A 25143-nucleotide genomic window follows, 5' to 3' on the forward strand; every position below is an offset into this window, starting at 1 on the left:
GACCAATATGGGTCTGCAGACAGACCATGATTCCGTGTTCCGTACGTACATTCCGTACGTACGTGCGTGCCCACGTGTGCGCGCACGTGCACGGGTATTGAGCCGGGTGACGTAGCGAGTACATGTACACCAGGGAATCGTAAGCTCTTGCGCAAAATCGCAACTCGCACGTGTAGGTCTATACGCAAGTGCCAGCTAAAGAAGTTTGGGATTAGAAACTCGCTATTCTCAGATTTTACCATTAATCACAGTCGATTATTCACCAGTCTTGACGCCAGAGAACAGTGTAGGACAATTCTGGAAGTTTTCAAAATGCCGACCGACGTAGAAACATTAATGGAAATGGGTTTCCCGGAAAATAGAGCGTGAGTTAGTGGTTTGCTGCACGAAAAATGCACTCAGTCATGTCAGTCATGTCAGTTTGTATAGCTCCATGGTTTAACTGAGTCAGGCTCTCACGCCCCAACTATCGCATCGGTCCCAACTATAGTTGGGCCTGTCTCAACTATAGTTGGGCCTGTCCCAACTGTAGTTCCACAGTTGGGCTGGTCCAACTATAGTTGGGCCTGTCCCAACTATAGTTGGGACGGTCCCAACTGTAAGTTCCACTGTTGGGCTGGCCCATCTATAGTTGGGCCACTCCGATCTTTTTATTTTGCGGTGTCCCAACTGTAGTGTACATTAATGTACAACTATAAAACGTTCCCTACAGCTCTGATACACGTCTGACTTTACTGGGGACCACTGAAATTAGTTATTGATGGGGCCAATCTATAGTTGGGCCACTCCAATCTTTTTATTTTGCGGTCCCAACTATAGTGTACATTGTTGTACGATTATAAAACATTCCCTACAACTCTAGTAATACACATCTGACTTTACTTGGGACCAATGAAATTATCTATGGGTGGGGACCATCTGTAGTTGGGCCACCGCAATATTTTTATTTGGCGGTCCCAACTATAGTTTACATTGATGTACGACGACTATAAAACATTTCCTACAGCTCTGTTACATACTGTCCGACTTTACTTGGGACCTTTGACATTAGCTATGGGTGGGGCCCATCTATAGTTGGCCGGCCATGGCAATCTTTGAATTTTGCAAAATGTTGCTGGACAATCAACCCAGCAGCTGGACAACTCATCCAACTAGGCAGTACCACGTGACCGGCCAGCCTTGCGGCATGCATGCACGACGAATACATGTACATGGTGCCAGCGCCGCGGAACAATAATCCAACAAGATCTATCAAGCATGAAGCATCCGGCGCAACTCCAGTCCTAACTATAGTTGGGCTGACCCAACTGCCGCACTATAGTTGGGACAGTCCCAACTATAGTTGGGACCGATGCGATAGTTGGGGCGTGACAAGGCTACTTGCTATCGAGTATCGCCGGGCGCGATCGGTCGATCTGCGCGATCCGTTGATCGCGCTGCACCATCGGTCGATCATGACGGATATCTCGGACACGGACTTTACTTACCCTTTTCTCACAAAAAACCACAAGAGCCGTGAATAATAAAGAAAAGGTGTTCGATTCGACCAATCGCGCGGATTGACCGATCGCGCTGATTGACTGATCGCGCGGATTGACCGATCACGCAAATTGACCGATCGCGCGGATCGACCGATCGCGCGGATCAACCCCCGATCACTCCCAACATTAATATTTTATATATAAGTAGGGCCTAGGGGCCTAATAAAATTTGGGGAGATTTTGGGTCATCTCCTACCCAAGTTAAGTTAGCTTGAGTAAGGCTGCATCCAAATCAGCTGTCTAGAGCTATGTCTAGGTCTGCGCCCATTGTAAATACGCGGGAACGCGCTGACAATAGACGTAGCCGTACATGTAGCTCTGGAAGCCCATTTTGGACACGGCCTAACTCCAGCTGACATGCTTATCAGGAACTCACGTTACTGTGAATTCCTGATGAGCATGTCAGCCATATATAATGTCAGCTGGAGTTACTCAAGCTAAAGTTAAGTATTACCAGAATTACCTTGTAATTGTACTGGGGTCAACTCGTACCTGGCCTGGGTCAACTCGTACTGGTGTCAATGTGTACCCAAGTTAGCTTGTAGTTGTACTCGACTTGACTTGGGACCGGGTGTAAATTGGATGATTTTGGGGTACGCACCTGGGTACAAGTTCACCCATTTTGAAAAAATGTAGGCCTAGTAATCCAGATGCCACTCCTCTCACGTGGTTGTGTACAAAGTCTGTGAAGGTTCGAGTACATTTTATTATTTTTAAGTATTTTCTAACAAAATTGGAAATGTTTCTCAGTCCCAGTTTCATGTCTTTTCAATATTTCTGCAATGACTGACCTTCATTGAGATAATGATGAAAAAGATTTGCATCAGGGATGCAACATTCTTTCCCCCATATTCCTTAGGGGAGACGGCCATTTATAATTGATAACCCTGCAATCTAGGATAAAGGCAGGAACGGACCTGAGTCAGCAATTTGACTTCCACACCCCCCCCCCCCCCAATGGAAATGGCTTCGCTACGCCCCTGTTTGAAAATGATTCTAATATTATCCTTTTCTTCATTTGGATGCGATGATTGGGTGACTTTGATAAAATGGGTGCATACATGTACTTATGTTCCCCAATACCTATGTTCCCCAATACCTGTGTTCCCCAACCCTAACCATCTAACCCTAACCCTAACCCTAAGGATTTTGGGGGAACAGGTATTTTGTAGGGTCTGATGTTACCATTGTTACCCAGACTAATTGATGCCAGTTTGTTGGTCGCGTGCATAGTCTTTGGGGAATTTTAATTCAAAGTATTTTGTTTTAAAAGAATGGAAATGATTCTAATTCTGTCAACTTTTGCAATGATGGACCACCACCAAGGATAATGCAAGAAATCAAAGACTATATAAATCGCTTTTTTTAACATTTGGATAATCTGCAGACCATGTCCAAAATGTTAAAATAGCGAGTTACTTGGTGACTTTTGGTCAATGGTAACCTTAAATTCGTGAACAAAACATTGTCGGAAAGTTGTCAATGTTTGTACTCTTTGGAACGTTCTGTCATTTCTTCTACGTTTTTTTACCAATAAGGTATTTATGAATGGGAATAAATATGTGCTTGCCTGGTATTAAACGAGATGTTTAAGACCAGTTTGGAGTCTGGACGCTGATAATGACCCTCTTCGGTGTCCTGACTCCAAAACCTGTCATAAACATCTTGTTTAAAACCAGCCAAACACATATTTATTCCCCTATTCAAAATTAATATACATGTATGTAAGTAGAATTTTTTCGAAATCTGGGACCTGAATTTGTATGTACTTTTGCAGCACATGGTATAACAACATGTGTTTCATCAGGTGTCCTTTCTTCTTTGTTTTTCTCTTTTACCAGACAAAGAGCGCTTGCAGCCACTCAGTACAAATCTGTCCAGGTGGCAATGGATTGGTAAGCTCTTGTCTCTTGTTTCTCTCGTAGCTTTGTTGCAATTGGACAAACTTGCTCAGTCAGTAGTTCTACAAATTTGATCAAGATCTTTGATTAACCGGTAACCATAGTTCTGACTATGGGCTATGTTGCACACTTACCTCCCTCCCCTTCCCCAGCAGTTACAAATGGCCCCCCATGCCCCCCCCCCCCCTCCCCCTACCCCCATGCCCCCCCCCCCCCTCCCATGCCTAACATGTTGGAAGTTGGACTCGTTCAGTCCACTAGTATCTGCCCAATGAGGTTTCTTGTGTTACTGCTTACCATTAGCTGCAAACATAAATAATATACAGGTGGAATCGTTGCACAATGTAAACCATCAATTTGTTCAAGGTTTCACACAAAGCAGGGATTTTTTTTAATTTTAACTTGATTTGGATTAAACACATGCAGGATCATTTGCTTTATATGTAGTTTTTGTTTTAGCAACAAAATTGCTCCGAATCCTACGTAAGGTGCATAACAACTAACCACTGAAAGTTTCAGCTCCAGGACTACCATTTTATTTTGAGGTTTTTTTTAACCCTAACCTCCCCCAACCCATCAAACCTCAACGGCATGTTTTGTTGGAATCTGTCAGGATGGGTACAGTACCCCTAAACTGACAGTCTTTTACATTGGGTTGGCACACCTCCAGAATCAAAGTCAGAAATATGTGTGTGCAGTTTCCCATATGGTGTTGGAATTTGCCAGGATGGGTATGGTTCCTAGTAAATCATGCTTGGGAGTTAGGGTTAAAGGAAACATGCAGTCCAAAATTTTCATAACGTATTTTATTTTATATATACATTCATTTATGTGTATTAAATGTGAATTAAAAGCAGAAATGGTTCTGGTGTACGTTTAGTGTGGTAATTTGCCGTCCAAAATTGAACCCCCCCTTTTTGATTTTCGCGGCAACTCCAAATGAGGGCGCTGTTCATGACATAAACAAAGGCAGAGAAATCCAGGGCCCGTAAATGACGTCTGGGTACGAGACGGATTAGCGAAGCTACTGTGCTGTGTGTATGTGCAGCCGCCGCGTACCCGTACGTGGCATTATATGCACACGTACGAATGTGTCTACATGTACATGGGATATGTACAGTACACGTGGACGTGCCACGGTGCCACCGTTGTCAAATGAACACAACGACGACCGTCATGACCGTAAAAGTTCCGAAGACCGTCCTCTTCTTTACTTAGCGAATCCGATGAAAATGGTACAGATTCGTCCGATTCCAATCAGAGTTCTAATGATTCAAACACTGACTCGATGTTTTTTTAGGGGCATGCCCAAGTTGCTGTACAGACCAGCATCAAAGCACGACAGCTCAAAGTGCAGCGCAGAGGGCCGCGAACTCACTGGGCCCGGACCACTTTGCTCTGGTATTTACCTTCACTTTGGCTCTCCAAATGCTCCGATATTTCGGATTTACTGGAAACAAATGAAGGCTTACTCCATCCTTGGTAGTTTTGCTACACCCAGCAGCCACACACCTTGTCGGCATGGCCGAAAATAGGGTGTTATTTCTCCTCGATTCCGAATGAAACACCAGAAAAACTTTCAGTGCCGCAATGTATATGTACATGTATTATGATGCACGCCGCAATGCCGGTGCCCCCGCAGCGCGGCAAGTCTCTGCCTTCGCTTGCGTCATACCCCTCGCGAAGTTTTATGTTAATGAAGCTTCCCTTTGTGGGGCGGAGTAGTTTGACCAAACATGTTCACAAATTATTTTCCCCCATTTATCTTAGAAAATAAACACCGCCATACACAAAATATTGTTAAGAACATCATCCTTTATTGATTTAAGCAAAAAAATGCAATCAAAATTTTATTGCATGTTCCCTTTAAGCCACCTTCTATGATTGCTGTCTTCCCAATGATACCACTTCAAATTTTCAGGTGGAGTACCATCCCTATCTTCAATTTGAGCAAAGATTTCTCACTAAATTAGTAGGTCCGTCTCCGGGTAATTACCAGCATTCGTATTGGTCATTTCATTATTTGTCCTATGCTTCCTCCCCAAATACAGGTTGTTTGCTCACAGTGATGACCCAGATATTGATGAACCGTTCCAGGCTCCAGAGGGACACAAACTTGGAGGCGACACTAGTCAAGGTAGAGCAGGAATTGAACCCTAACTCCCTAGGCATTTTTTGCTACGATGCATCCTCAATCCTGCAAAATCTTCCAACTGCCTCCATGTAAAAAATAGCATATAGCCTCAATTCTGCAAAATCCTCCACGATCACTGTCAATATGTTGAGGCAGAGCCAGTGACATCCTGCAGCAGTGCAGAGGATTTTAAATATTTCTAGGCCTAAATGTATCCATGACTGAACATAAACAACACAAGGTCCGGCCCAAGACCTTGACACAAGTGCATCATTTGAAATCAGCAACACACTTTTGCCAAGTAACCAAGTAGGGTTAACAGGGTTTTGTTGGGTAGCTCGGGTTCAACCTCGAGCTACCACTTGTTGAATTTTGCATTCTCCCCATATTTTAGTAACCCTTTGCCTGAAGTAGCTCTTTCCCATTTTGTAACGGGCAATATCAATAAAAAAATGTAGTAGCAGTAGTAACATTTATTTCCATGGTGTCATTCATTACAATTATCAAACATGTATAAATTAGAAAAAGTCACTAGTATAATCTTTGATAGTTATGTACGCAGTGATTAATTATAAAGTGTGAAATTAAATGACAACATTTAGGTATAAGGTTAAGCAGAACGCTTTTGTGCCCTTACCTATGGACAAACATAGACCAAAGAACTGTAATAAGGGACAAACAAAACAATACGTGAGACAGACAGGACAAGTGTGTGAGACAAGGCCTAACTATTAATACACAAAATAATGGAACTTCAATTTATGAATATGATTCGAGAAAATGAGTTTTTAAATTTTTGTCAGACAGATAGTGAAAGTAACGATTTAAGAGAATCATCTGAACTATTCCAGTACAAGGTGCCTCGGTGAATAACACTATTTTTTGACATTGACGTTATGTTAAATTGGACAAACAAATTTCCCTTAGCACTACTTTGAGTGTTATATACATGAATGTTAGATGCTAAGGTAAAACAAGAATAAAAACAAGACGGAAGTAAATTATGCAAATAAACAAACAATAAGTCCATTTCTGATTTCTACCTTACAGTGATTTGCATTGACTAATTGCTTATGTACGCTATACTGAATAGGTACTGGTGAGGGCGGAGACAGTAAGTCAGGGGAGGAGGAGGTCCCGACAGCAGAAGGTGCACCAGTGCAGGCCAAGTCGCTCAAATGTGATGAGTAAGTTATCATTCATTGTCGCCACTGCTGCTACCTTTTTGGGGGGAGAGTGTGGCCCAGTGGATGGGTTTGTGACTCATGATCAGAAGGCCAGGGGTTCGAATCCAGCTGTTTGACTTATGATATTTCCTTAGACAAGCCACTTCACCCCCAATTGCCCCTCTCTACCCATGGAGTGTAAATAGAAATGTTGTCAGTGGTGTCATACCAAGGAAACCGGAGATAAACGCCGGCCTGATGAGCCATATTGGCTTGGGGCGGACGTACTAGTCAAGATTTCAAGACTTGCACTAGTCAAGATTTCCTGATGTTATTGGATTTGATTCTGCTAAACCCTTGAAAATAGGGATTTTTTTCTTGAGTTTTAAACTTCTTTGCACTTTGTAAGTTCCAATTTTCTACCCGACGTACCTTTGGTATCAAATGGTCGGGTGCACCACGAAGAGATGTATCGTCTATGGACTTTGTGCACACGATATGTCACTTCGTGGTGCGACCGCTGAAATGTTACACCCTCCAAGTTTAAAATCAAAATTACGCTTCAAAACACCACTCTTAATGTGACTGTGTCACTAGGCACACCTGTTTATGTTATGATCGCAAATTTGGGAAAAAGTTGTGGCATCACTAGCCATGCTTCCAATCACATGGCATTTGAAAGTAGGGTAGGTAGGTAGGGAAGTTTTTTTGGGGGGGGGATAGTTTCTTTTTGTGTACGATCATATCGAGGTGTCTGCATGTAGTCAAGGGTAAAAGGTAGTTTTTGATGATTTTCTGGGGGGGGGGTCTTAATTTTTCCTCATTTTTTGGCTGTAATAAAATAAGATAACTTGTACAAGATAATTGAAATCAGAGTGACCTCAGAGTGAAGCCTTGAGTAAATTATCAAATTATTCTGAATCAGATATGTCTGGAACGAATCATATTTGGTTGCATACTACACATAAGAGCATAATGATTTAAAAATCCATTTGTCTTGCAGATGTGGAAAGAAGTTGAGAACACCAGAAGATGTCCAAGTAAGTAATTGCCTTTACTTATGGTACATAAGAGACCAGTTTGGGGCAACTTTGCAGTTTCTTAAATATTTTCTGTCCATGCTGTTTCAAGTTTCACCCTAAAAAATATAGATTTTGTTTTTAAATTGCTATTTTTCTAGAGATACAAAAGTTATTCACTTTTAAATGTGACACAGAATGATAAAATTAGCCCACATTTAGCTATTGAGTAATTTCTTATTAAGTTTCCTGCCCCTCTTTCAGAATCAATAATGTAAGGACCAATTTCTATTGCAGATTTTTGTGTGTACAAAAAGGACCCAGAAATAATACCCAAGATGGGTAAAGTTAATGAGTTTTTTTTTCTAAAACACGTTTAAGGATGCGAGGTTTACACATTTAATTGTTTAAACAAAAACTCATCTAAATATGTTTACAAATTTTCCAAAACGTTTAAATGAAACACAAATTATAAAAAAGGGAGTTGCAATCTTCCTTTGCATTAAACATAATAGCACAAATAATGAACAATGTTTTCAAACCTATTTTATTTACAAAACCTTAGAAGTACTGCAGTGCTGGATTACTTTCGGGGTACACGTATTTAAGATTTTATTTTTTTCAGTGACTGCCCGCTATTTATGATGTCAGTCATTGTTGATTTATCATATCAATCACACTGGTCTGCAGACAGCAGGCAGGTGTCAGCCTTTGTGAAATGGCTAAACATATATATGTTTAGCAACATTTAATGCAAAGATCCTTAAACAAGCTGCAAAATTCTCAAGATGAAAAAAAAATCCAATTTGTTGAAGAGCTCGGACAGTCATCTTTAAGATGTTGCACTCAGTACTTCAAATTGGCACTTGAATATAGTTAGGGTCTCCAAACTTGGATTTGAGAAAAATATGGAAGGACATTCCTAAAGAGGCCATTCTAGCTGAAGTAATTGTGGGTTCAATTAGCCCAGTTGCTGCATCAGGTAGTGTGGGCAGGGAGAAAGTGGGGCATTTGCCCCCTCCCCAGTCTATTTGCATCTTTTTCCCACAAACTTTGGATCCCCATTTTCAGCAACATTCGGGGTCAGGCACAACAGATCTGGGCCCAATTTCACGGCGCTGATTAACAGTTAGCAGAAAAGTTGTGCTTAGCATAGCAGAAAAATTTGCTAACCTTAAGCACTATTTCACGTCGTGGATGTGCTAACGGTCGCGCATGCATGGAGATTTCTATTGTTACGTCACTAAGTTAAGCGTGCCTTTTGCTGTGCTTATGCTTACGGTCTCCATGAAATAGACAGAGGCTCTGTTAGCAGAAAATTGTGTGCTTAACAGCGCCGTGAAATTGGGCCCAGAGCAAACATATTTTCATAAATTTCGCATGCAATCACTTAACTATTGTATTATTTCTTTATTATCTGACAAGGTTCATGCGGCTAGAACAGGGCACGGGAACTTTTCCGAATCAATTGAGGAAATCAAACCACTAACGGCAGAGGAGAAACAGGAACAGATGCTAAGGTAATTCATGGAAGGGCCATCAAGTAAATTGGCCTGTGAAGAAGAATTAAATTGTTGCATTTCTTTCTGACAGATTAAAGATCGTCTGGTTAGAAATTTGTTCTCATTGCGTTTCTGGAAAATTAACCTAGATGATGGATACAACGTCAGATGTTGGTAGGTTTGTTGTCGAATAAGCATTGTGAAAATTAAGTGAAGAATGTTTGTTATTTTTACTTTATCTACTGTATGACTACGATACCTTAAAGTAAAAGTAAACACTAGATGCCTCTATCGGTTGAGTGCCAGCGGGTTGCAGGCTTGCATCCTTCAACAGTCAATTGCGTCAATCCAGTTTTTATAGTCATTTACCTCGGATTAGGCGTGGGCGATTTTTTGGAGTTGATTCTGATTCCGATTCCATCACATTTTAGAGTCAATTCCAAATTTACCCAATGGAAAAGTGGTGATGGCTTTGTTGAATTTGTCAGCCAGAGGGGGAGAGATAGAATTGGTGGAGAAATGGTAAAATTGGAAACGGCGGGGTATTGATTCCTCACAATTCTTATGTTCCAAGTTTAGAATCAATTCAGTCTTGAGTCTCCCAAGCCTACCTCGTATCCTGTGCTACAATAGCTTTTCAATTTTTTGTTGAGTGTGTGTTTGTTGGTGTCATGGCCACAGGTTACAAGAAAAAATGAAACAGCGACAGAAGGAGAAGGCAGAACTGGCAAAGAAGGAGGAAGTGGAGAGAGAAAAACTCCGGCGGAAAAAGGGGAAAGATCTTGTCGAGGCCAAACACAAGTAAGCATGATTCTGTTCTCTTTACCTGTAGACGTTGCAAATCTTGGGGAGGGGTGGGGTTGGTCATTTTCCATCGGATTCATCGGCTCAAAATGGCACCCCTTGGAGATGGCAAGCACAATAGTGCATTGTTTTAATACTGTCTAATGAAGGTACTTCATTCTGTACTCAAAACAAGTAAAAATTGTTCCCATAGCATGTCTACACATACTGCTTTTCTTTGTAAATTTCATTCCCAAAAAATTGCACTTCCGTAAGGCTGATACACAACAACAAAATGGGAAACCCCCTTGAATAAGGGTAATAAACTTGGATGAAGTTTTTTAGCTGCCGAAAGCAGCTCAAGAAATCATCATGTCTCTCCGTTAGTTGGTTGGTTAGTAACTAACGTCAGCACATGCCTTTTATAGCCATCAATCACCTTGTCCCGCAGGCCCCTCGCAACAACACGTGCCTCGGGTTCATGGCCCTGAATTGAGACAGGTTCAGAGGTCTCCACTGACCAGTTACCAATTTATTGCACTCGTTGAAAATTGGGTCACTGGACTCAAAAACCAACTGTTTGTACTGAAAACACTATTATCGAGGTCATTCATTTTGCACTGGGGCTGGCACTGTACTGCACACATATTGGGTGTTCCACATGCTATTAAACACTCCATGCACCAACTGATGTTCAACAAATGGGAATCCTTTTCAATTGACAGTCACGACCACGTGAGTAGTTGTGCATTATAAGAACAGACATTTACATCATGTACATGACTTATAGGCTACAGTAGGTCTACAGTTGGGCCGCAGCTTCTGATATCATTTCGAGCTTGTTTTAACTTGTTTATGACAAGTAGAGTTGTAAACCTGTCAGTCACAAGCCAGGTGACAAGTAACAAAAAATGAACATTGACAAGTGATCAATTGAATAGCTTGTGACATTTCTTGAGACTGGATGACTTTTGATTGAATTGTCATTGACTTGTGACGGACTTGACTACTGAAGACTTGTTCATTTTCCAAAGGAATATATATTTGAAGTGACTTTGAATTCAGGAAACATTCACTGCAAAATTTGCTGGAATTGGATTGTGTTCAACTTTTGGGAATTCACAGTGTGAATACTAGCCGTGACGTCACGAATAAGCATTCGCATAAATTTGCTTTCGTACCCAGTATGAGCCAACCTTAAAACTCTGTTATTGTGAGTGTCCCTAGCAGTACACGGGCATTTTCTTTGTGTATCGGAACAGCGTATTTCAAATCAAGGCATCACATTTTAAACTTGAACACATAAAAACTGTTTCTCTCAACGATTTTTTGTTGAAAGGATGGAGATGGATGAAGTCAAGAAGCTAGCTGAACTGAAGAAACGAGAGAAACAGGAAGAACGCCTTGCAAGGTGAGGAAGAAAACATATCAAGTGACTCAAGTCCAGAGCACCCTCCAAAAAAATCAGTATTTTCTTTGGGAGCCCCATGTAAAGTATATACATGATAAGGGTGTAGGCAACCACGCATTCTAATAAATGCCAAGATAATCTCTGATTAGCAAATGAGCACCCCCTAATCGCTCCAAATGGAGTCTTTCCTGATTGGAGTTTGTGGTGGATATTTGTTTGCCGGTTAACTGGCCAGATTACAATCGAAGAAGAAGGCTTAAACATTTACTTTTTCTGCGATTTTTTTTAACTTTCTGTTTCACAACCCCCCATCAAAAAACATAATCTTTTTAATCTGGTATTTTTAGCAATACAAAAGTTATTCGGGGGGGGGGGGGGGGGGGGGGGGGGGGGGGGGGGGGGGAATTTAAAACATTTGGCCCATATTATTAGTGAAGGAAAAATTGCTTCACAAATATATTTGCGGCCCAACAATAAACCAGTTCTCGCTGGGTAGACTTGTTCCTTCATCCCCATCAAAATCATTCATGTCGAAACCTGGACCAGTCTGCTCACAGGCAGATCTGTTTGTGTGCAAAAGTAACCCTCAATAAAAGCCCAGTTTCAGAGAGATACATACACCAGAAATAGATGGGGATATATCGCATAAATAGGTGTGACAAAACATCGTCTTTTGGGCTGCTGACACCACAGACAAAAAGTAAGAGAGGAGATTGAGAGAGACAAGCGCGAGAGAGCAGCGAGATACGCCAAGACGTCTGCGGAGACGACGCACCCTAAGCCAGCCACACAACCCACTGCACCCCAGCAACCAGCAGCACCCAAGAAAGAGTACGACTCCACCAGGCTTCAGGTACAGAGAGACAAGACTTTAATCATCTCCATTTTGCAATCTTCTGTATTTGTTCCTTCCGATTCTCATCCTGATGCTGTTTAATTATACACATTTGTCTTATTGGCTGCTGTTCTCTGCAAGCATTTTGCCAAACACGCATGACAAAAGGAGTGTTAAATATTTGTCGCTCTATTTTGTGGCAGGTTTCAGATAACTGCTGAAAATATGATAATATGAAAAATATTACCTGACAATTTTTTTTTAATTAATAGGTTTTTTTAGCAGGCAAAAGAACTTACTGTTCAATGAGATATCAAGAGCAGTCTTGGGGCCGATTTCACGAAACATTAATACGCGTCTTAGGAAGGGTAACTCATCTTATCTCGCGACTCATCCTAGGATCGATTTCACCAAACTTAAGACGCGTTCAACATGTCCCAACTTTGTTAGCAACGCAGCTGAACTCGTATTAACTTAAGATGGGTCTGATGGTTGTCATATCTCACTAATGCATGCATTAATTTGTATATCATCCGGAAATCATTGCCGTTAAAGATGAGTGTCAGTCTAGAGTTATAGTTTCGAGGAAGAAAACCGCTGTAGAAACATATTTGAAAAGATTTTTGATATGTGGGTAGTTTTAATAAAAATGACTTGTATACAAAATTTAATTATACGCCAACACCTACTCAACTTTTTAAATAGAGTGATGAAACGGGGAGCAAGAATGACAAGTTTTTTGGTAGTTTTGATGCGTCTTGCTTAAGATGGGTTTATCGTAATCGATCTTAGAATGCGTCTTAAGTCCTAAGATGAGTCACAAGATAAGACGAGTTTCGTGAAATCAGCACCTTGTCCATGGATTTTGATTATATTTGAGTACACCATGCAAAATCTAAAAAAAAAACCATTATATTTTCAAGTCAGTATTGGTTTAATCGTAAATCTTCCCTCAGATCCGACTACCCAACGGCTCGGCGCTCACCAACTCATTCGGAGTCTCGGAGCAACTGGCCGCGGTCAGACTCTTTGTTGAGGTCAACCGCAAGGACGGCAGCAACGCTCCCTTCACCCTCATGACCAACTTCCCTAAGAAGGTCTACACGGAAGAGGACATGGAAAAACCACTCAAGGAACTAGGTAAGATGTAGCCTTAGGCCAAAACTGGTTTTGATTTTGGTTTTTTCTCATTGTGCAGCAGCGAACGGTAGCGGTTAATATCAACAAGATTATCAAATTTGATCCTGGGAACGTTGGCACTCTGACTAAAGAAATTTCCAGCAAACCTCTATCGTTTGGATTAGCTTGAATATGGGGCGCATGAGATAAGCTCAGAATTCCTGGGTCCTGCTGCCAAAGTTCGCAAGACTGGATTTCATTCACCTTGTTGGTAGTGACTTCTTGACTGTCTGCATTAGGGGAATAAACTCCAGGGTTGTACCAAGACTAGTTAAACATATCACAAAAGCATTTACCATATATATATACCTTGTTGAAATGTACATTGCATTCTGTGTATGGATGAGAAACAAAAAGTGTGATATCTGAAGAAGTGAGATCTTCAAAACTGCCATTATACACGAAATTCACCAGTGGGTTTTGGGATTACTTTTGCAGGATCGAAAAAAAGGTTCTAGTAGGAGTTACTGTACTTGAAGTTTGAACAGCTTGCAAAGTTATTGTTTAAAATGTGTCACTGGATTCCTGAACAGTTGTTTATTTTGGTGTTTTTTTGTTATTTTAATTCAGTAACAATAAATGCACAAGAGTTCTTTTCTTGCGTATTCAAAAGGCTGGTTCATACACTGTGCAAAAGCAAGCGTGAATGCGATCTTGTGAGGTCATGGCAAAGTTTCCTACTGCGAATCCCCAAAAGTTGAACACATTTCAAGTCCAACAAATTTCACAGAAAATGTTTTCTGACGTCATATATGCGTAACATGCCCATTTGCGTGAAGTAAGAACCAGCCTTATCCCTGTGGTACAAAAGCACAACTACTCAAAGATGGCCGCTAGTGCAAACGAAGTATACAGGAAATACCTGCCTAAAGGAGTTTCAGCGGATTAATATCTTCTTCATATTTCGTTTGTTCAGGTCTGGTGCCTTCTGCTGTTCTAATGGTGACCAAGCCAACATCATGATGGTCGGCCCCTGCACTCGTATTTAAGCATCTAGACAATGTGCTTTCTTTGGCCCTTGTTAGAAAAAGATTCGGATGCGAAGCTTCGGTCTGACTGTTGAACTTTACCAGATAACATTTATAAGAGAGGTTAAGTTACAAGTTTTCTCAAGAACGTCCACGTCTAGGACATGTAGGACCTGCCTTGCATCATGGATTCGCCCGGAGCGAGAACGTCACCAAAATATGCGTTGGCAACACACATACAACTGCTGGCTTGCCGTACCCAATGCCAAACGAGTGATTTTGGTGTTCCTCGTAATGTGAAGCAAAGGGAGGAAAAACCTCTTTATTTGCAAAATGTTAAAGACCGATTAGGAAGTTTTATCACAGGTCAAATAAACTACTATCACAGTCAGTAGGCTTGAGAAGATCGTCTCATTTAACTGAAATTTTTTTTTCAACGTTTTTAAAAAATTTCGCATACACATTCTTTTTTTAAATTTCACGTAGCCGAACAGGAATGCGAAGCTCCCATTACGCGTACCCATACGGGTTTAGCAAAATGCGTAACTTAACCTCTCTGGTATTAACCCTGAACCTCCAAGATTCTCCAAAATCCACAAAAAGGTTCTTGAGGATTTTAAGCCATTAGTCTCTGTACCACCCTAAAGTTCCCTGCCTGTTACTCTTTATATTGCCCCCAAATCACCCCAGCACTCTATGGTTTTATGGATTCACCAAGGAGTAAATACAATGTAGCACAGTGTAGTACAATGTAGTACAGTGTAGTACAATGTAATACATTTGCTAATGGGTTATTAAGCAAGGTACAGCCTGGCCAGTGGTACATTACATGGGGCTTGAAGCCTTCGATTACTCTACAAAGAATTTAACATTGGTTTGCATGGAGAGTGGAGGATTTTGGAGGATTGAGGAAGGCTCCTAGCAAAAATGCCCATGAAGTAAGGGTTAACAGATGTGAACCTGGGCAGCGTACCAGCAGTCCCAGGATATGAGTCAGTCCATCACAAGTCCTCCAGTCCCTATTCAAATCACAAGCTATTCAAATGAGCTTTGACAAAGGCATTCCTTGTTATTGTTCATCCACTGTTACTTATGACTGGACTTGTGATTTACTTATGACTGGACTTGTGATGGATGGGACTACATCCCTGCAAGTGTTCAATTACTACCGGATTCTGGATAAAATAGGCCTGTTATATCATAAAACTCACAAGTCACAAAAGAAGTCATGCATGGTGATGTTTCCTTCGTCTGGAGGTTTCAGTTAAAGAAATTTCTTGGCAGTATGAGCTTTTCAGTTTGAATGACAACAGGATGTTTTTTCAGGCATGCAACTAGGGAGTAACTTAAAAAAAAGGAAACTCCAAGCTTTACAACACATTTTTTCCCCCAAAATTTTTAATAGCACATGTATGAAGTGAAAAACAAGAGAATCAGCTGATCCGAAATAGTTGCATGCTTGTAGCTACTCACATTTTGGAGAATTTTTTTTGGGGGGTAGCTGTTCCATTAGATATCCACATTGACACCAACAACGCTCAAAATTATTGGAACGTTTTGACTTCTAAATCATAAGGTATGGATGTGATGATGACAAAGATTTTTAAATATTTGGCGTCTTAAAAGTATGTGATTTTTTAAACCTGAATTTCCTGACAATCTAAGGATTTTCAATGATCCTTGAGCACAATGATTTCGTGAAGATAGTCCACTGGTACTGAACATATCAAATGTTTTAGACAAAATAATCTTTGTGAATTGGCTATTTATTTGTCAAAACCTCAAAAAAAGAAGAGTAATTTGTAAAGTTACTTAACCAATGCGCAGATTCCAACAAATAAATACAGATTTAATTAGACTTTATATATCATACTTATCTATGTAATTTACAATTTGTACAATACTGTTCTTTTTGTTTATGGTCGTATGCAAAGTGATTTCATCTAAGCATCAATTGAATAAACTTCCCAAAAAGTCATTAAACATCAATCTAAGAACGAGTTAATACCAATAGTCTCATACATTTTCTTTCAATTTTATCCAGGGAGTTTTATACATAATGTGACAGAATTCCTTTAGGTTATATTGGATACATTTTCAGCTTGACCATTACTTGCTGAATGTACCACAAGGGCAAGATTTGGTTAAAAAATATTAAGGGAATATATAAGTGATTGAATTTGTCATACGTACGTAGTGCTAAAAATCTTGTCTGCTGCTCAGTAAGCGTACAGTAATAGGTGCCCGGATTGGTCTATATCACCCTATTCATAGAGGCGTTCCAGAGTCGTACCGAAACAAATCGGTTAGGAGCAACTCGATGTCGATCCAAATAGATCTTGGTTTCAGACAGGCGAACTTAATACACTGGAGTATATTGTGCACAAACAAGTGATCACATGATTTTAAACAACAAGCCGACATTACTCGTGACTAGAGCGACATCTGAAATCGATCTTTTGCCATCTGGCGTGTCTAGACGCTCCTAATTGTTACAGACGTTAAACGTTTCATGAACTTAATTCAAATCTTGCCTTTTATTTGGTTCAGCGCGACTCTAGAACGCCTGTCTGAACCGGGCGTAAGCTAATTCAGCGAACAAAATTGAAAAGCTATACTGAAGTGGAACCACACTAGCACGCATGTCGAGGCATACGCTCATTTAGATAGTAAAACTGGTGAAGTATAATCACATGTAGCTGTGTGCAGACCACCTGTGTGCGAGTGTGTCAGTATAAAGAGATCAGTGGTTTCACCTCGGAATTAGTCTAAAGGGAACTGTTGAAAGCAAGAGCAGGGTCACTGTAAGCATTGGAAACAGCAGTTTTGATCCAATATTGAAAGCTGAAGCAACAATATGCTCTTCATGCCACCAGACAGAATGTGAACAAACGACACTAAACGAGTCAGAGGTCCCCTGGGCTGTACATGTATATAAGTAAGGGCCATTAAAACTAATGTCACACATAAAATGGCCATATTCGTCACATTGTCTAAATGAGTGATATATCAAGATGATTAGCTGATTATGCTCTTCCTAATGCATATGGAATGTGAATTAGTGGCAGAAAAAACTGACAGGACTCATTTCGTGCAATCTGGGCCCAATTTCATGACTCTGTTAACCACAGAATTTCCTGCTTACGATCACCATTCTGTGCTAACAGCACAAGCAGAAACACTCTGTGCCAATACAACCCTGTAAGCACAGAATGCTTCGTTATAGGATGTAAGCATGCGCAGAAGCCAAAATTCCTCACTAACCTGTGGAATACGCTGATTGTAAGCACAGAATTTTCTGCTACCGTACACGGGGATTTTTTCGCTAACGGTAAGCAGAGCCATGAAATTGGGCCCTGGCCACATAATAGACTCTGAGCATAACCACGACCAGGTGGTAAAAGAATGCAAAAGCAGTTTTGTTACAGATTGGCGTCACAGCAGATCTGCAATCACACTCGGGTACATTCATTCTCATGGGAAAATACTGCATTGTGCAGAAGTACCCACTTCAGAAGTTACAAAGGGAGAGTTGGGGGAGATCACTGGGAGGGACATTCGATTGCACTGCCACCGGGGATTGACGAGCTCACACAAAGGTGCCACTAGTTTGTGCACATTCAGGATAACTGAGTTGTGCATACTTCACGCCACGCATGTGCAAACCAGTATGTACATGTACGGCTTTACGATAGAGGACAGACACACAAAGGGAGAACAAAAGATCCTTTCAGTCCTTGAGCGTTGGGTCTTTTGTTGAAAACGGTCCTCAATCGTACGGTTATGTACTTGGTATATGGGAGAGTGTTATATTACAGAGACAAAGGGAAACACAAAACATTGTCCTCGGGCGTATAGAAATTCACGACTGTGTGCGCACAATGTGTGTCCCGCCAACTTGGGTTCACGAAAGTGGTTCACAAAACGCCATCTACTGTTCATGCACGGAGTCCATAGGATATGTACATTATGCAGCAGACACTGATCACTCACAATCCATGCCATTTACAATGTACATGCTGGAACCAGTCCATGCATGGCACTACAAGGCACTGCATGCCACTTGTCCTGCATCTGGTATCGTGATCGTGCCGCACAGCGCCACCAACAGTTCCTTTGCAGAGGCCGCAAATGCCGTCCTGTTCAGCTCTACTGTGTAGATCAGCTGTGATACATGCGCAGGACGCATTTGGTGAGTGTCGTCATGTAGCGTTCCAGCGTTGTATGCAGACGGCTGTGCCTGTAGGAGAACAAAACATTGAAAAAAAAAATTACCGCCCTTTTTTCCCTCGCCAACCCCCCCCCCCCCCCCCCCAAAATAAAAACCTTTTGCATTTTTGGCAAGTAACAAATAAATGTTTCTCATCCAGGTTTGTTTGTTTTTTAAGGAAGAAGAAGGCCTCATTTTCCCCAAGATGGCGATTGGATCCTTCCATTGCTTGACTCTTTTGCCGATGCGTTTGTGTCCAAAGGAGCTTAAACTCTTCTACCAAATTTTGAACTTGCATACATAGCTACAATGTTGCTGGAAACAATAAAAAGAAAAAACTATACTGCGAACGTGGGATTAAAAAAATAATAAAGGGGGCAGGCAGGAAAAGGAAGCGGACGGGAACGGGAAACCAATTCTTTTTAGTTGGCCTTCCTGATACCATGAGGATCAAAGTATTAACTTTCAATCCTCTCTTTTTTGTGGCTTTTGCTATTCATTGATGTAAAGATCTAAATTTCATGACATCTCAATGATAACATCTTAATTTTTGTGTTGAATTGAGTGGCAGCGCAGTAGGCCAAAAAGTAAATTGTTATTTAACACAGAACTTGAGTCTCAAGATATACTGAAAGACATGGATGGCACTCTTTGTTTTTTTGTAACTGAAAAATGTTACTCACCTTCCCATTCCCTCAATCTGATAGCTGCTTGACGTGTAGCATTTCAGAAACAGAGCCATGTCGTTGCTAGTCCACTGTGCCTGCTTTGTAGGCTCAACAATCTTATGGAACAAACAACAACAAAATACACGTAAATGCATTTTATTTGCAAAAGCAAAACACGCATTTAGGCAATGTTGCAGTGGACTACTTTGCAGCAGTCTTTCAGTCGAGACCTTCATGTCCGAGGCTGAGACCGAAGCATTCGAGATAGAGGCATGCGAGACCGAGACAGAAATCAAGACCAGCTCTTTCAAGACCGAGACCAAGACATCCTAGACCGAGACTTTTGTAGGACGAGACATAGACCAAGACTTCCGAGACCGAGACCGAGACCAAGCATGAATAAAAACGCATGGTGTTGAAGCTGATTTCCCTTGTGCTGTACTGAAATTATCTTCGAGAAAACTTTGCATTCTGCACAGTGTTTCTTGCATCCTTTTTCACTGCCCAACAATTCCCTGTGGTTCTTAAAGCCAAACAGCACCACTGCAGATTTGAAGTTGATGTTTTTGGAGTTACAACTGTACTAGTCGTACAGTTTTAGGTAAAAAAACTAGCGTTAAGCATGCGTTAAGCATGGAGTAAGAACGCGTTACATTTGCACGTGCAAGGGCTGTTCGAGGCCCGAATGACATGTACCAGTGAAATACGTGTACAAAGTAACTGTGCGCAGGTGCCAGTACTCCGAATCAACAAGCGGCATTGACTGGTCTTCATTTCAGCTTCAATCTTATTCTTCAGCATGAAAACTTGTACTTACAATGTCGTTAGTGTTTGGAATGAAGACTAGACTCATACGTAATTCAGCTTGCAAATGAATAAAGCCGTACGTAGATGGTGCATTTTGTTGGGGTCTTGATGGGTCTTGAGGGTAAAACCCTTGGCATCTGAGACCGAGACGGAACACGAGACCAGCGCTTTCAAGACCAAGACCAGATCTCCCAAGACCAAGACTCTGATAGGACGAGACTGAGACCGAGACTGCAAAAAAAAAGGTCTCGAGACGGTCTCGGGACCAAGACCAGGTCTCAAAACCTACAAACCTCAAGAACACTACTTTGCAGTGTACGGTACGTGACAAAGTGAAGTATCACACATACATGTGTTTAAGTGTGAAATTACTGGTGCTCAGGAATTGGTGGATTCCGACAGAAGGACCAGTAATTTGAAACTGCTTTCCCAAACTATGTTTTGTTTTATTGCGCCTCATGATTAAAATAAACTGACAAAGAAGCCTCAATCTCCCCCATAAGAGAACACCTTATGAAGCTTCAAAACAGAACATTTCCCACCTGTTGTGTATGTCCTTGTTGTTTATACTCAATTAATAAATATATTTTGACAAACTATAATTTGAAAGAAAACGAAAAAAAAAAAACAAAGAGCTCACCTTCTCCACCACATCATTAAAGAAATCTCGAAGCTCCTTGGAATGGATCATGCCGCTGGCAATGTTGACGATGGCGCGGGAAAGATTCTTTAAAAAGGAAAACAACAAAAAGCATTTCTGATCACCTTCTATACTCGTCCACTGAAAAAAGATATTTGATCAAGCTCCATTTTTGTTTTTTTAAGGATAGGTTCAGAGCACGAGTTATTTAAGGAAGACAAAATGTTAAATCAAATGTCTCTAAAATGAGTCTGTTTAAGTTATATTTTAAATGGATTTACCTTGAAATTGGACTCGATGTCTGCATATGCTTTCTCGGATATCTTGCCCTTCAGTGAAGCAGATATTAACCTATAGAAAGGTAATGTTGAAAAACCTTAGTGTTTAAATTTCATATATTATTTATATCTCTAACACAAATTTCATTTGTTTTTGTTTGGAGGTTTTTTTTGGTGGGGGGAGTAAAACTTACAGGATTTCTCTATTTTTGTACAGTCAGGAAGCAATTTTGGTTACCATGGATACATGTGTTTATTCATTCTCTGGAAAAAGTACAAAAGTTTCACGCACCCTTTGTGTTGGTCGCTGGCGTCTTTGTCACTAACAAGAATCTTCAACTCTCGAAGTTCCTGAAGGAACTCTCGGTCAAAATCCGCATCCAAATCCTCCTTCCTGGAATCTGGATAAAAAAAAAATGAAGAAAACACGACAAGCCTACTTAAGCTGATCCAAGAGTTCACAAAATTATAATCAATTGATTCAGAAAGGCTATTCACTGAAAACCTTTTCATGAATCTGGTCTACAAAATGGGTGGATTTACCTAATTGATTGGTGTTACGGGGTAATCCTATATGATAGCACTGCCCGGCTCACTAAGGGGAGTGAGGGAGTCAGTCAGTCAGTCAATGAGATAGGCTGGCCCTCTGGGACCAGCAAAAAGAACATCAACTCCAAGAGTTGTATCTGATTATGTTTTTGAACAGAAAAGAACCACTCTCAATACTGTTTAAAGCAAAAGACTTGAAATTATGCAAATAGTACCACGCATCTGTTCAAGATACAGGCATGTCAAGTCTGATACAGTTGGGGCAAAAAAAGGCCACAATAAAAAATAATTCTCATTACTTAATTTTTTACCAGAATTCTTTTTTTTTCAGACCATATAAACAAACGATGGGAGTTTATTTTGCTGTGTGTTGAAGACCGATTGAAACAATATGCCGCTCACCACAGGAAACTGGTCGAATTCCATTTCAAGACAAAATCGCTTGTTAAAATGCATCCCGCATATTGTCATCATTTTGGGGTTAAAAAGGCACCGGATAGAAAGACAGTCTGAAAGGTTGCGAAGAAATGAAAATCACCACAAAAAAAAACCTCCCAGACATATGCATCAAGATGGCATGTCATAGAAATCAATGTGTGAAAACACCACGATTTATAAAATGTCTAGTTTTGTGGCTTTTATTACGGCCCACCCTGTTTACATTGACCATTATTATGAAATAATATTACAAGAAATAACTTCCAGAATGATGGTTCCACTTTGCCCGGCGCTTTTGGCACAACTATTTTGTTATGTGTACCTACCGGTAGACCCTGCTGTCCACTTGACGATCATCTCGTCTGCGCAGAATGCAAAATCAGAGAAGGTCAGATACTGCAGGCGCTTCTTGCCCGTTTCAAACCGGTTGTTGGCAAAAAAGACAACCGCTGCATATTTCCTGAGGGTAAAAAAAATCAGCAAAAATATACTGAGAATTGTATTACATGGTGAAATGGTCAAAGAAAGGTTGAAAAGGTAGATAAAAAGGTTGATTAAATCATCTGCTAGATTAAAGAATTTACAGAGATGTGTGCATAAAACTATTTTTGAAGGTAACACAAAGTTTATTTCCCTTTTTAGGTTTCTGAAAATACACCTACACTCATTTTACCGGGATCACCAAGTGCAGCAAATATCTCCTTTTTACGAAATGGGCTAAGAATCTAGAATAATTTATGATAAACCTCAAGCAGAAGTTATTTTATAAAAAAAACTTACTTGGCAAGTAGTTCTGAGAAGCAGAAGTTTGCCTGAATGTTCTTGACCATTGGTCCCTCCATGTCCTCAACAGCTTTGAAGACTCTCTTGAAGTTATCGTACTACACAAAGAAAACAAAAACTGCAATTAATGTATTAAAGAAAAATTCATAAATACCTTATGCTAGGTTCACACATTCCTGATTTTTAAGCTGAATCGCCGCAAATACCAATTCTTGAGTAAATCGGGGCTGGTTTTTGGCAGCCTCGGGATGATTCTGTTAGTTCGGTGAAAGATCGTTAAAGATCGGGAAGCGCCCCGACAAATTTGAACATGTTCAAAATTGCCAGGTTGATTGGGGAACCAATTTCAATTCTTGTTGTATTCATAACTAATTCGGGAATGTGTGAACCTAGCATAAGACAGTTTACCCATTCCTATTGGTCAAGAGCCCGTCACGTGACCAGTTTTAAACGGTTGCTAAAGGCTGGCTGGTCTTAAACACTTTTCCAGTGTCACATGAAATTTGGACTTTATGAAGTATGGTACCAATTTTGAACGTCATTATAGGTCCAAGAATGGGGTTATTTAACGGTAATGTCGACATAAGTGACAGAAAATTAGAGAAACTGGTGACTGTGCACAAAATCTCATAGCATTAGGAGCACGAAGGTCTTGTCTCAATTCATATCCAGGACAAGTTGCGGGTAGAATCATTCAGTTTGTCCAGAAGAAGCTCTGCATTTGTCCCGGACATGTTCCAGGGAACTTTTCATTAGCAACTGCTTGACTCATCAATACTGATAACTTCATTGCAGGAAGATTGCAGGGAAGTTGTTCAGAATCCTGCAACTTATACCTGATACAATGTCTGGAACTTGTCCAGAACTTGTACTGGATATGAATGGAGATGGGTCCTCAGCAAGCTGAGTTGGACCAATAATGGCATCCAAATTGAGAGCTGTCGCAACTCTCTCTACATTTGGCTCTGCTTTACAGAATCCATAGGTAAGCCTAATGTAAGTGTAGATTGCAATTTGACGCACAAACGCATGCACTTGTTGTACCTGTCGTCTGCAGCTTTTCAGGGAGACTTTCGTTTTGTCGCTGACTTCGTCCAAATCCTTGCGGTGTTTGCTGGAAAGTTTCTTGCCCAGTATCTCACGAGCCACGATGGAATCGAGCTCGTAGTACCTGAGACCACAGAGAAATTGCAAGTATGTCAAAATTTCAAAGAAAAGAATTGAAAGAAGCTATGACAAAAACACTTTTAGAAAATGAGTGCCTGTTACCCCCTACTAAGTTTTAAAAAAAATCGGATTTAACTGTTACTCAGTTTACAAAAAAAATAGGACATTCGGATTTTGAAATATCCGATTTCTCCCACCACTAAAAACAAACTATGTATTTTCCTAAACAAATTGTCAGTGAATTTGAAGTAAACTGCAAAAAACATAATTAAGATTAAAAACCAAATTTTTCTTTTGTCATAATGGCTTGACAATCAAAAAAAAAATGAAACGTTACTTTTCAATCAGCATCCGCTGCATATCCGGAGGGATTTGGAAGAGAGGTTGGTAGGACAGCGTCACAGGGCTGCGTAAATGTTTCTCCATCGCCAGGAACATCCGGTAATTGTCAGTCGTGTCGCTCTTCAAAAGATCAAATTTCAGGCCCGCTGTCTGAGACGACAACTTCTGGTAACGGATTGATGCGCCTTCAAACGCTAATAACACAAACAGAACACATTTAGAGAACACTGAACCCTAAATTATATATTTAATGCGGATTTCATCGAGGAGTGTACCCAAAATGAAGGACGTCAGTATTATGTTTGATGGTCAGTTATTGAGGACTAGAGGCTATATAAAAATGTATCACATCAATAATGTTGTTTATTGGCCTAATTAAATTAGAAATCTGAAAGAGGCAGCACTTTCTGATTAGCCTATATAGAGGGTGAGAATGCTTCTAAAGCAAAAAAAACCTACAAAGTAAGCCTAAATGTGAAAATCAAAATTTGGCAAAGTCGACACGTTTTTGTACATGTGGATGTGTGGCCTATGTTTACGGAGGCAGTCCAGTAAATAGGCCACATTTATGGGGCTACTTCTGATCATGATGATGATGACATTGTCATTGACAACTTACACGAATGTCCTTCCAGCCACAGTTTATAAACCTCTGGGTCAATGAAGGTTGTATTTCCAACGAAAATGTTCACCGATATTTCAGCCATTTTTCAACGTTCACCAATGCCCTTTCTACTTCACCTTATCTCGAATTCGCAAACGCAAAGATTCGCAAATTATTAGATCACCAAACTTAGTTACAGGGCGCCGCCATGATGTGCA

At 40.6% G+C, this 25143-nt stretch overlaps 2 protein-coding genes across 2 annotated transcripts; one reads left to right on the plus strand and one right to left on the minus strand.

Annotated features, from left to right (window-relative positions):
• Positions 1-133: 133 nt before the first annotated feature.
• On the plus strand, positions 134-15428 carry LOC119743524 (UBX domain-containing protein 1-like). Its single transcript, XM_038219946.1, has 11 exons — positions 134-365; positions 3383-3436; positions 5494-5579; positions 6670-6763; positions 7746-7782; positions 9187-9281; positions 9945-10064; positions 11386-11457; positions 12151-12310; positions 13249-13432; positions 14388-15428. Exons 1-11 carry the CDS (start codon positions 313-315, stop codon positions 14432-14434), a joined length of 1002 nt encoding a protein of 333 aa, XP_038075874.1. The 5' UTR covers positions 134-312; the 3' UTR covers positions 14435-15428.
• A 1215-nt stretch (positions 15429-16643) lies between these two features.
• On the minus strand, positions 16644-25143 carry LOC119743525 (acidic fibroblast growth factor intracellular-binding protein-like). The gene is made up of 10 exons (XM_038219947.1): positions 24941-25143; positions 24317-24515; positions 23857-23983; positions 22810-22910; positions 22356-22489; positions 21335-21443; positions 21046-21115; positions 20765-20851; positions 19333-19433; positions 16644-18679 (listed from the first exon to the last, which is right to left on the minus strand). The coding sequence occupies exons 1-10, from the start codon at positions 25026-25028 to the stop codon at positions 18601-18603; spliced, it is 1095 nt and encodes a 364-aa protein (XP_038075875.1). The 5' UTR covers positions 25029-25143; the 3' UTR covers positions 16644-18600.

The sequence above is a fragment of the Patiria miniata genome, unplaced genomic scaffold (assembly GCF_015706575.1).
Source record: "Patiria miniata isolate m_02_andy unplaced genomic scaffold, ASM1570657v1 HiC_scaffold_6, whole genome shotgun sequence".
Lineage (NCBI taxonomy): Eukaryota > Metazoa > Echinodermata > Asteroidea > Valvatida > Asterinidae > Patiria > Patiria miniata.

What these genes read in the sequence shown, in the direction of transcription:
- LOC119743524 (XM_038219946.1), top strand. Translation starts at nt 313, where the DNA reads ATGCCGACCGACGTAGAAACATTAATGGAAATGGGTTTCCCGGAAAAT. An exon ending in CAGGAAGAACGCCTTGCAAG is followed by an intron (nt 11,458 to 12,150) that starts GTGAGGAAGAAA and finishes CTGACACCACAG; the next exon opens with ACAAAAAGTAAGAGAGGAGA. An exon ending in ACGACTCCACCAGGCTTCAG is followed by an intron (nt 12,311 to 13,248) that starts GTACAGAGAGAC and finishes ATCTTCCCTCAG; the next exon opens with ATCCGACTACCCAACGGCTC.
- LOC119743525 (XM_038219947.1), bottom strand. Translation starts at nt 25,028, where the DNA reads ATGGCTGAAATATCGGTGAACATTTTCGTTGGAAATACAACCTTCATT. An exon ending in CAGCGGATGCTGATTGAAAA is followed by an intron (nt 23,984 to 24,316) that starts GTAACGTTTCAT and finishes CTGTGGTCTCAG; the next exon opens with GTACTACGAGCTCGATTCCA. An exon ending in TTCTCAGAACTACTTGCCAA is followed by an intron (nt 22,490 to 22,809) that starts GTAAGTTTTTTT and finishes TTTTACCCTCAG; the next exon opens with GAAATATGCAGCGGTTGTCT.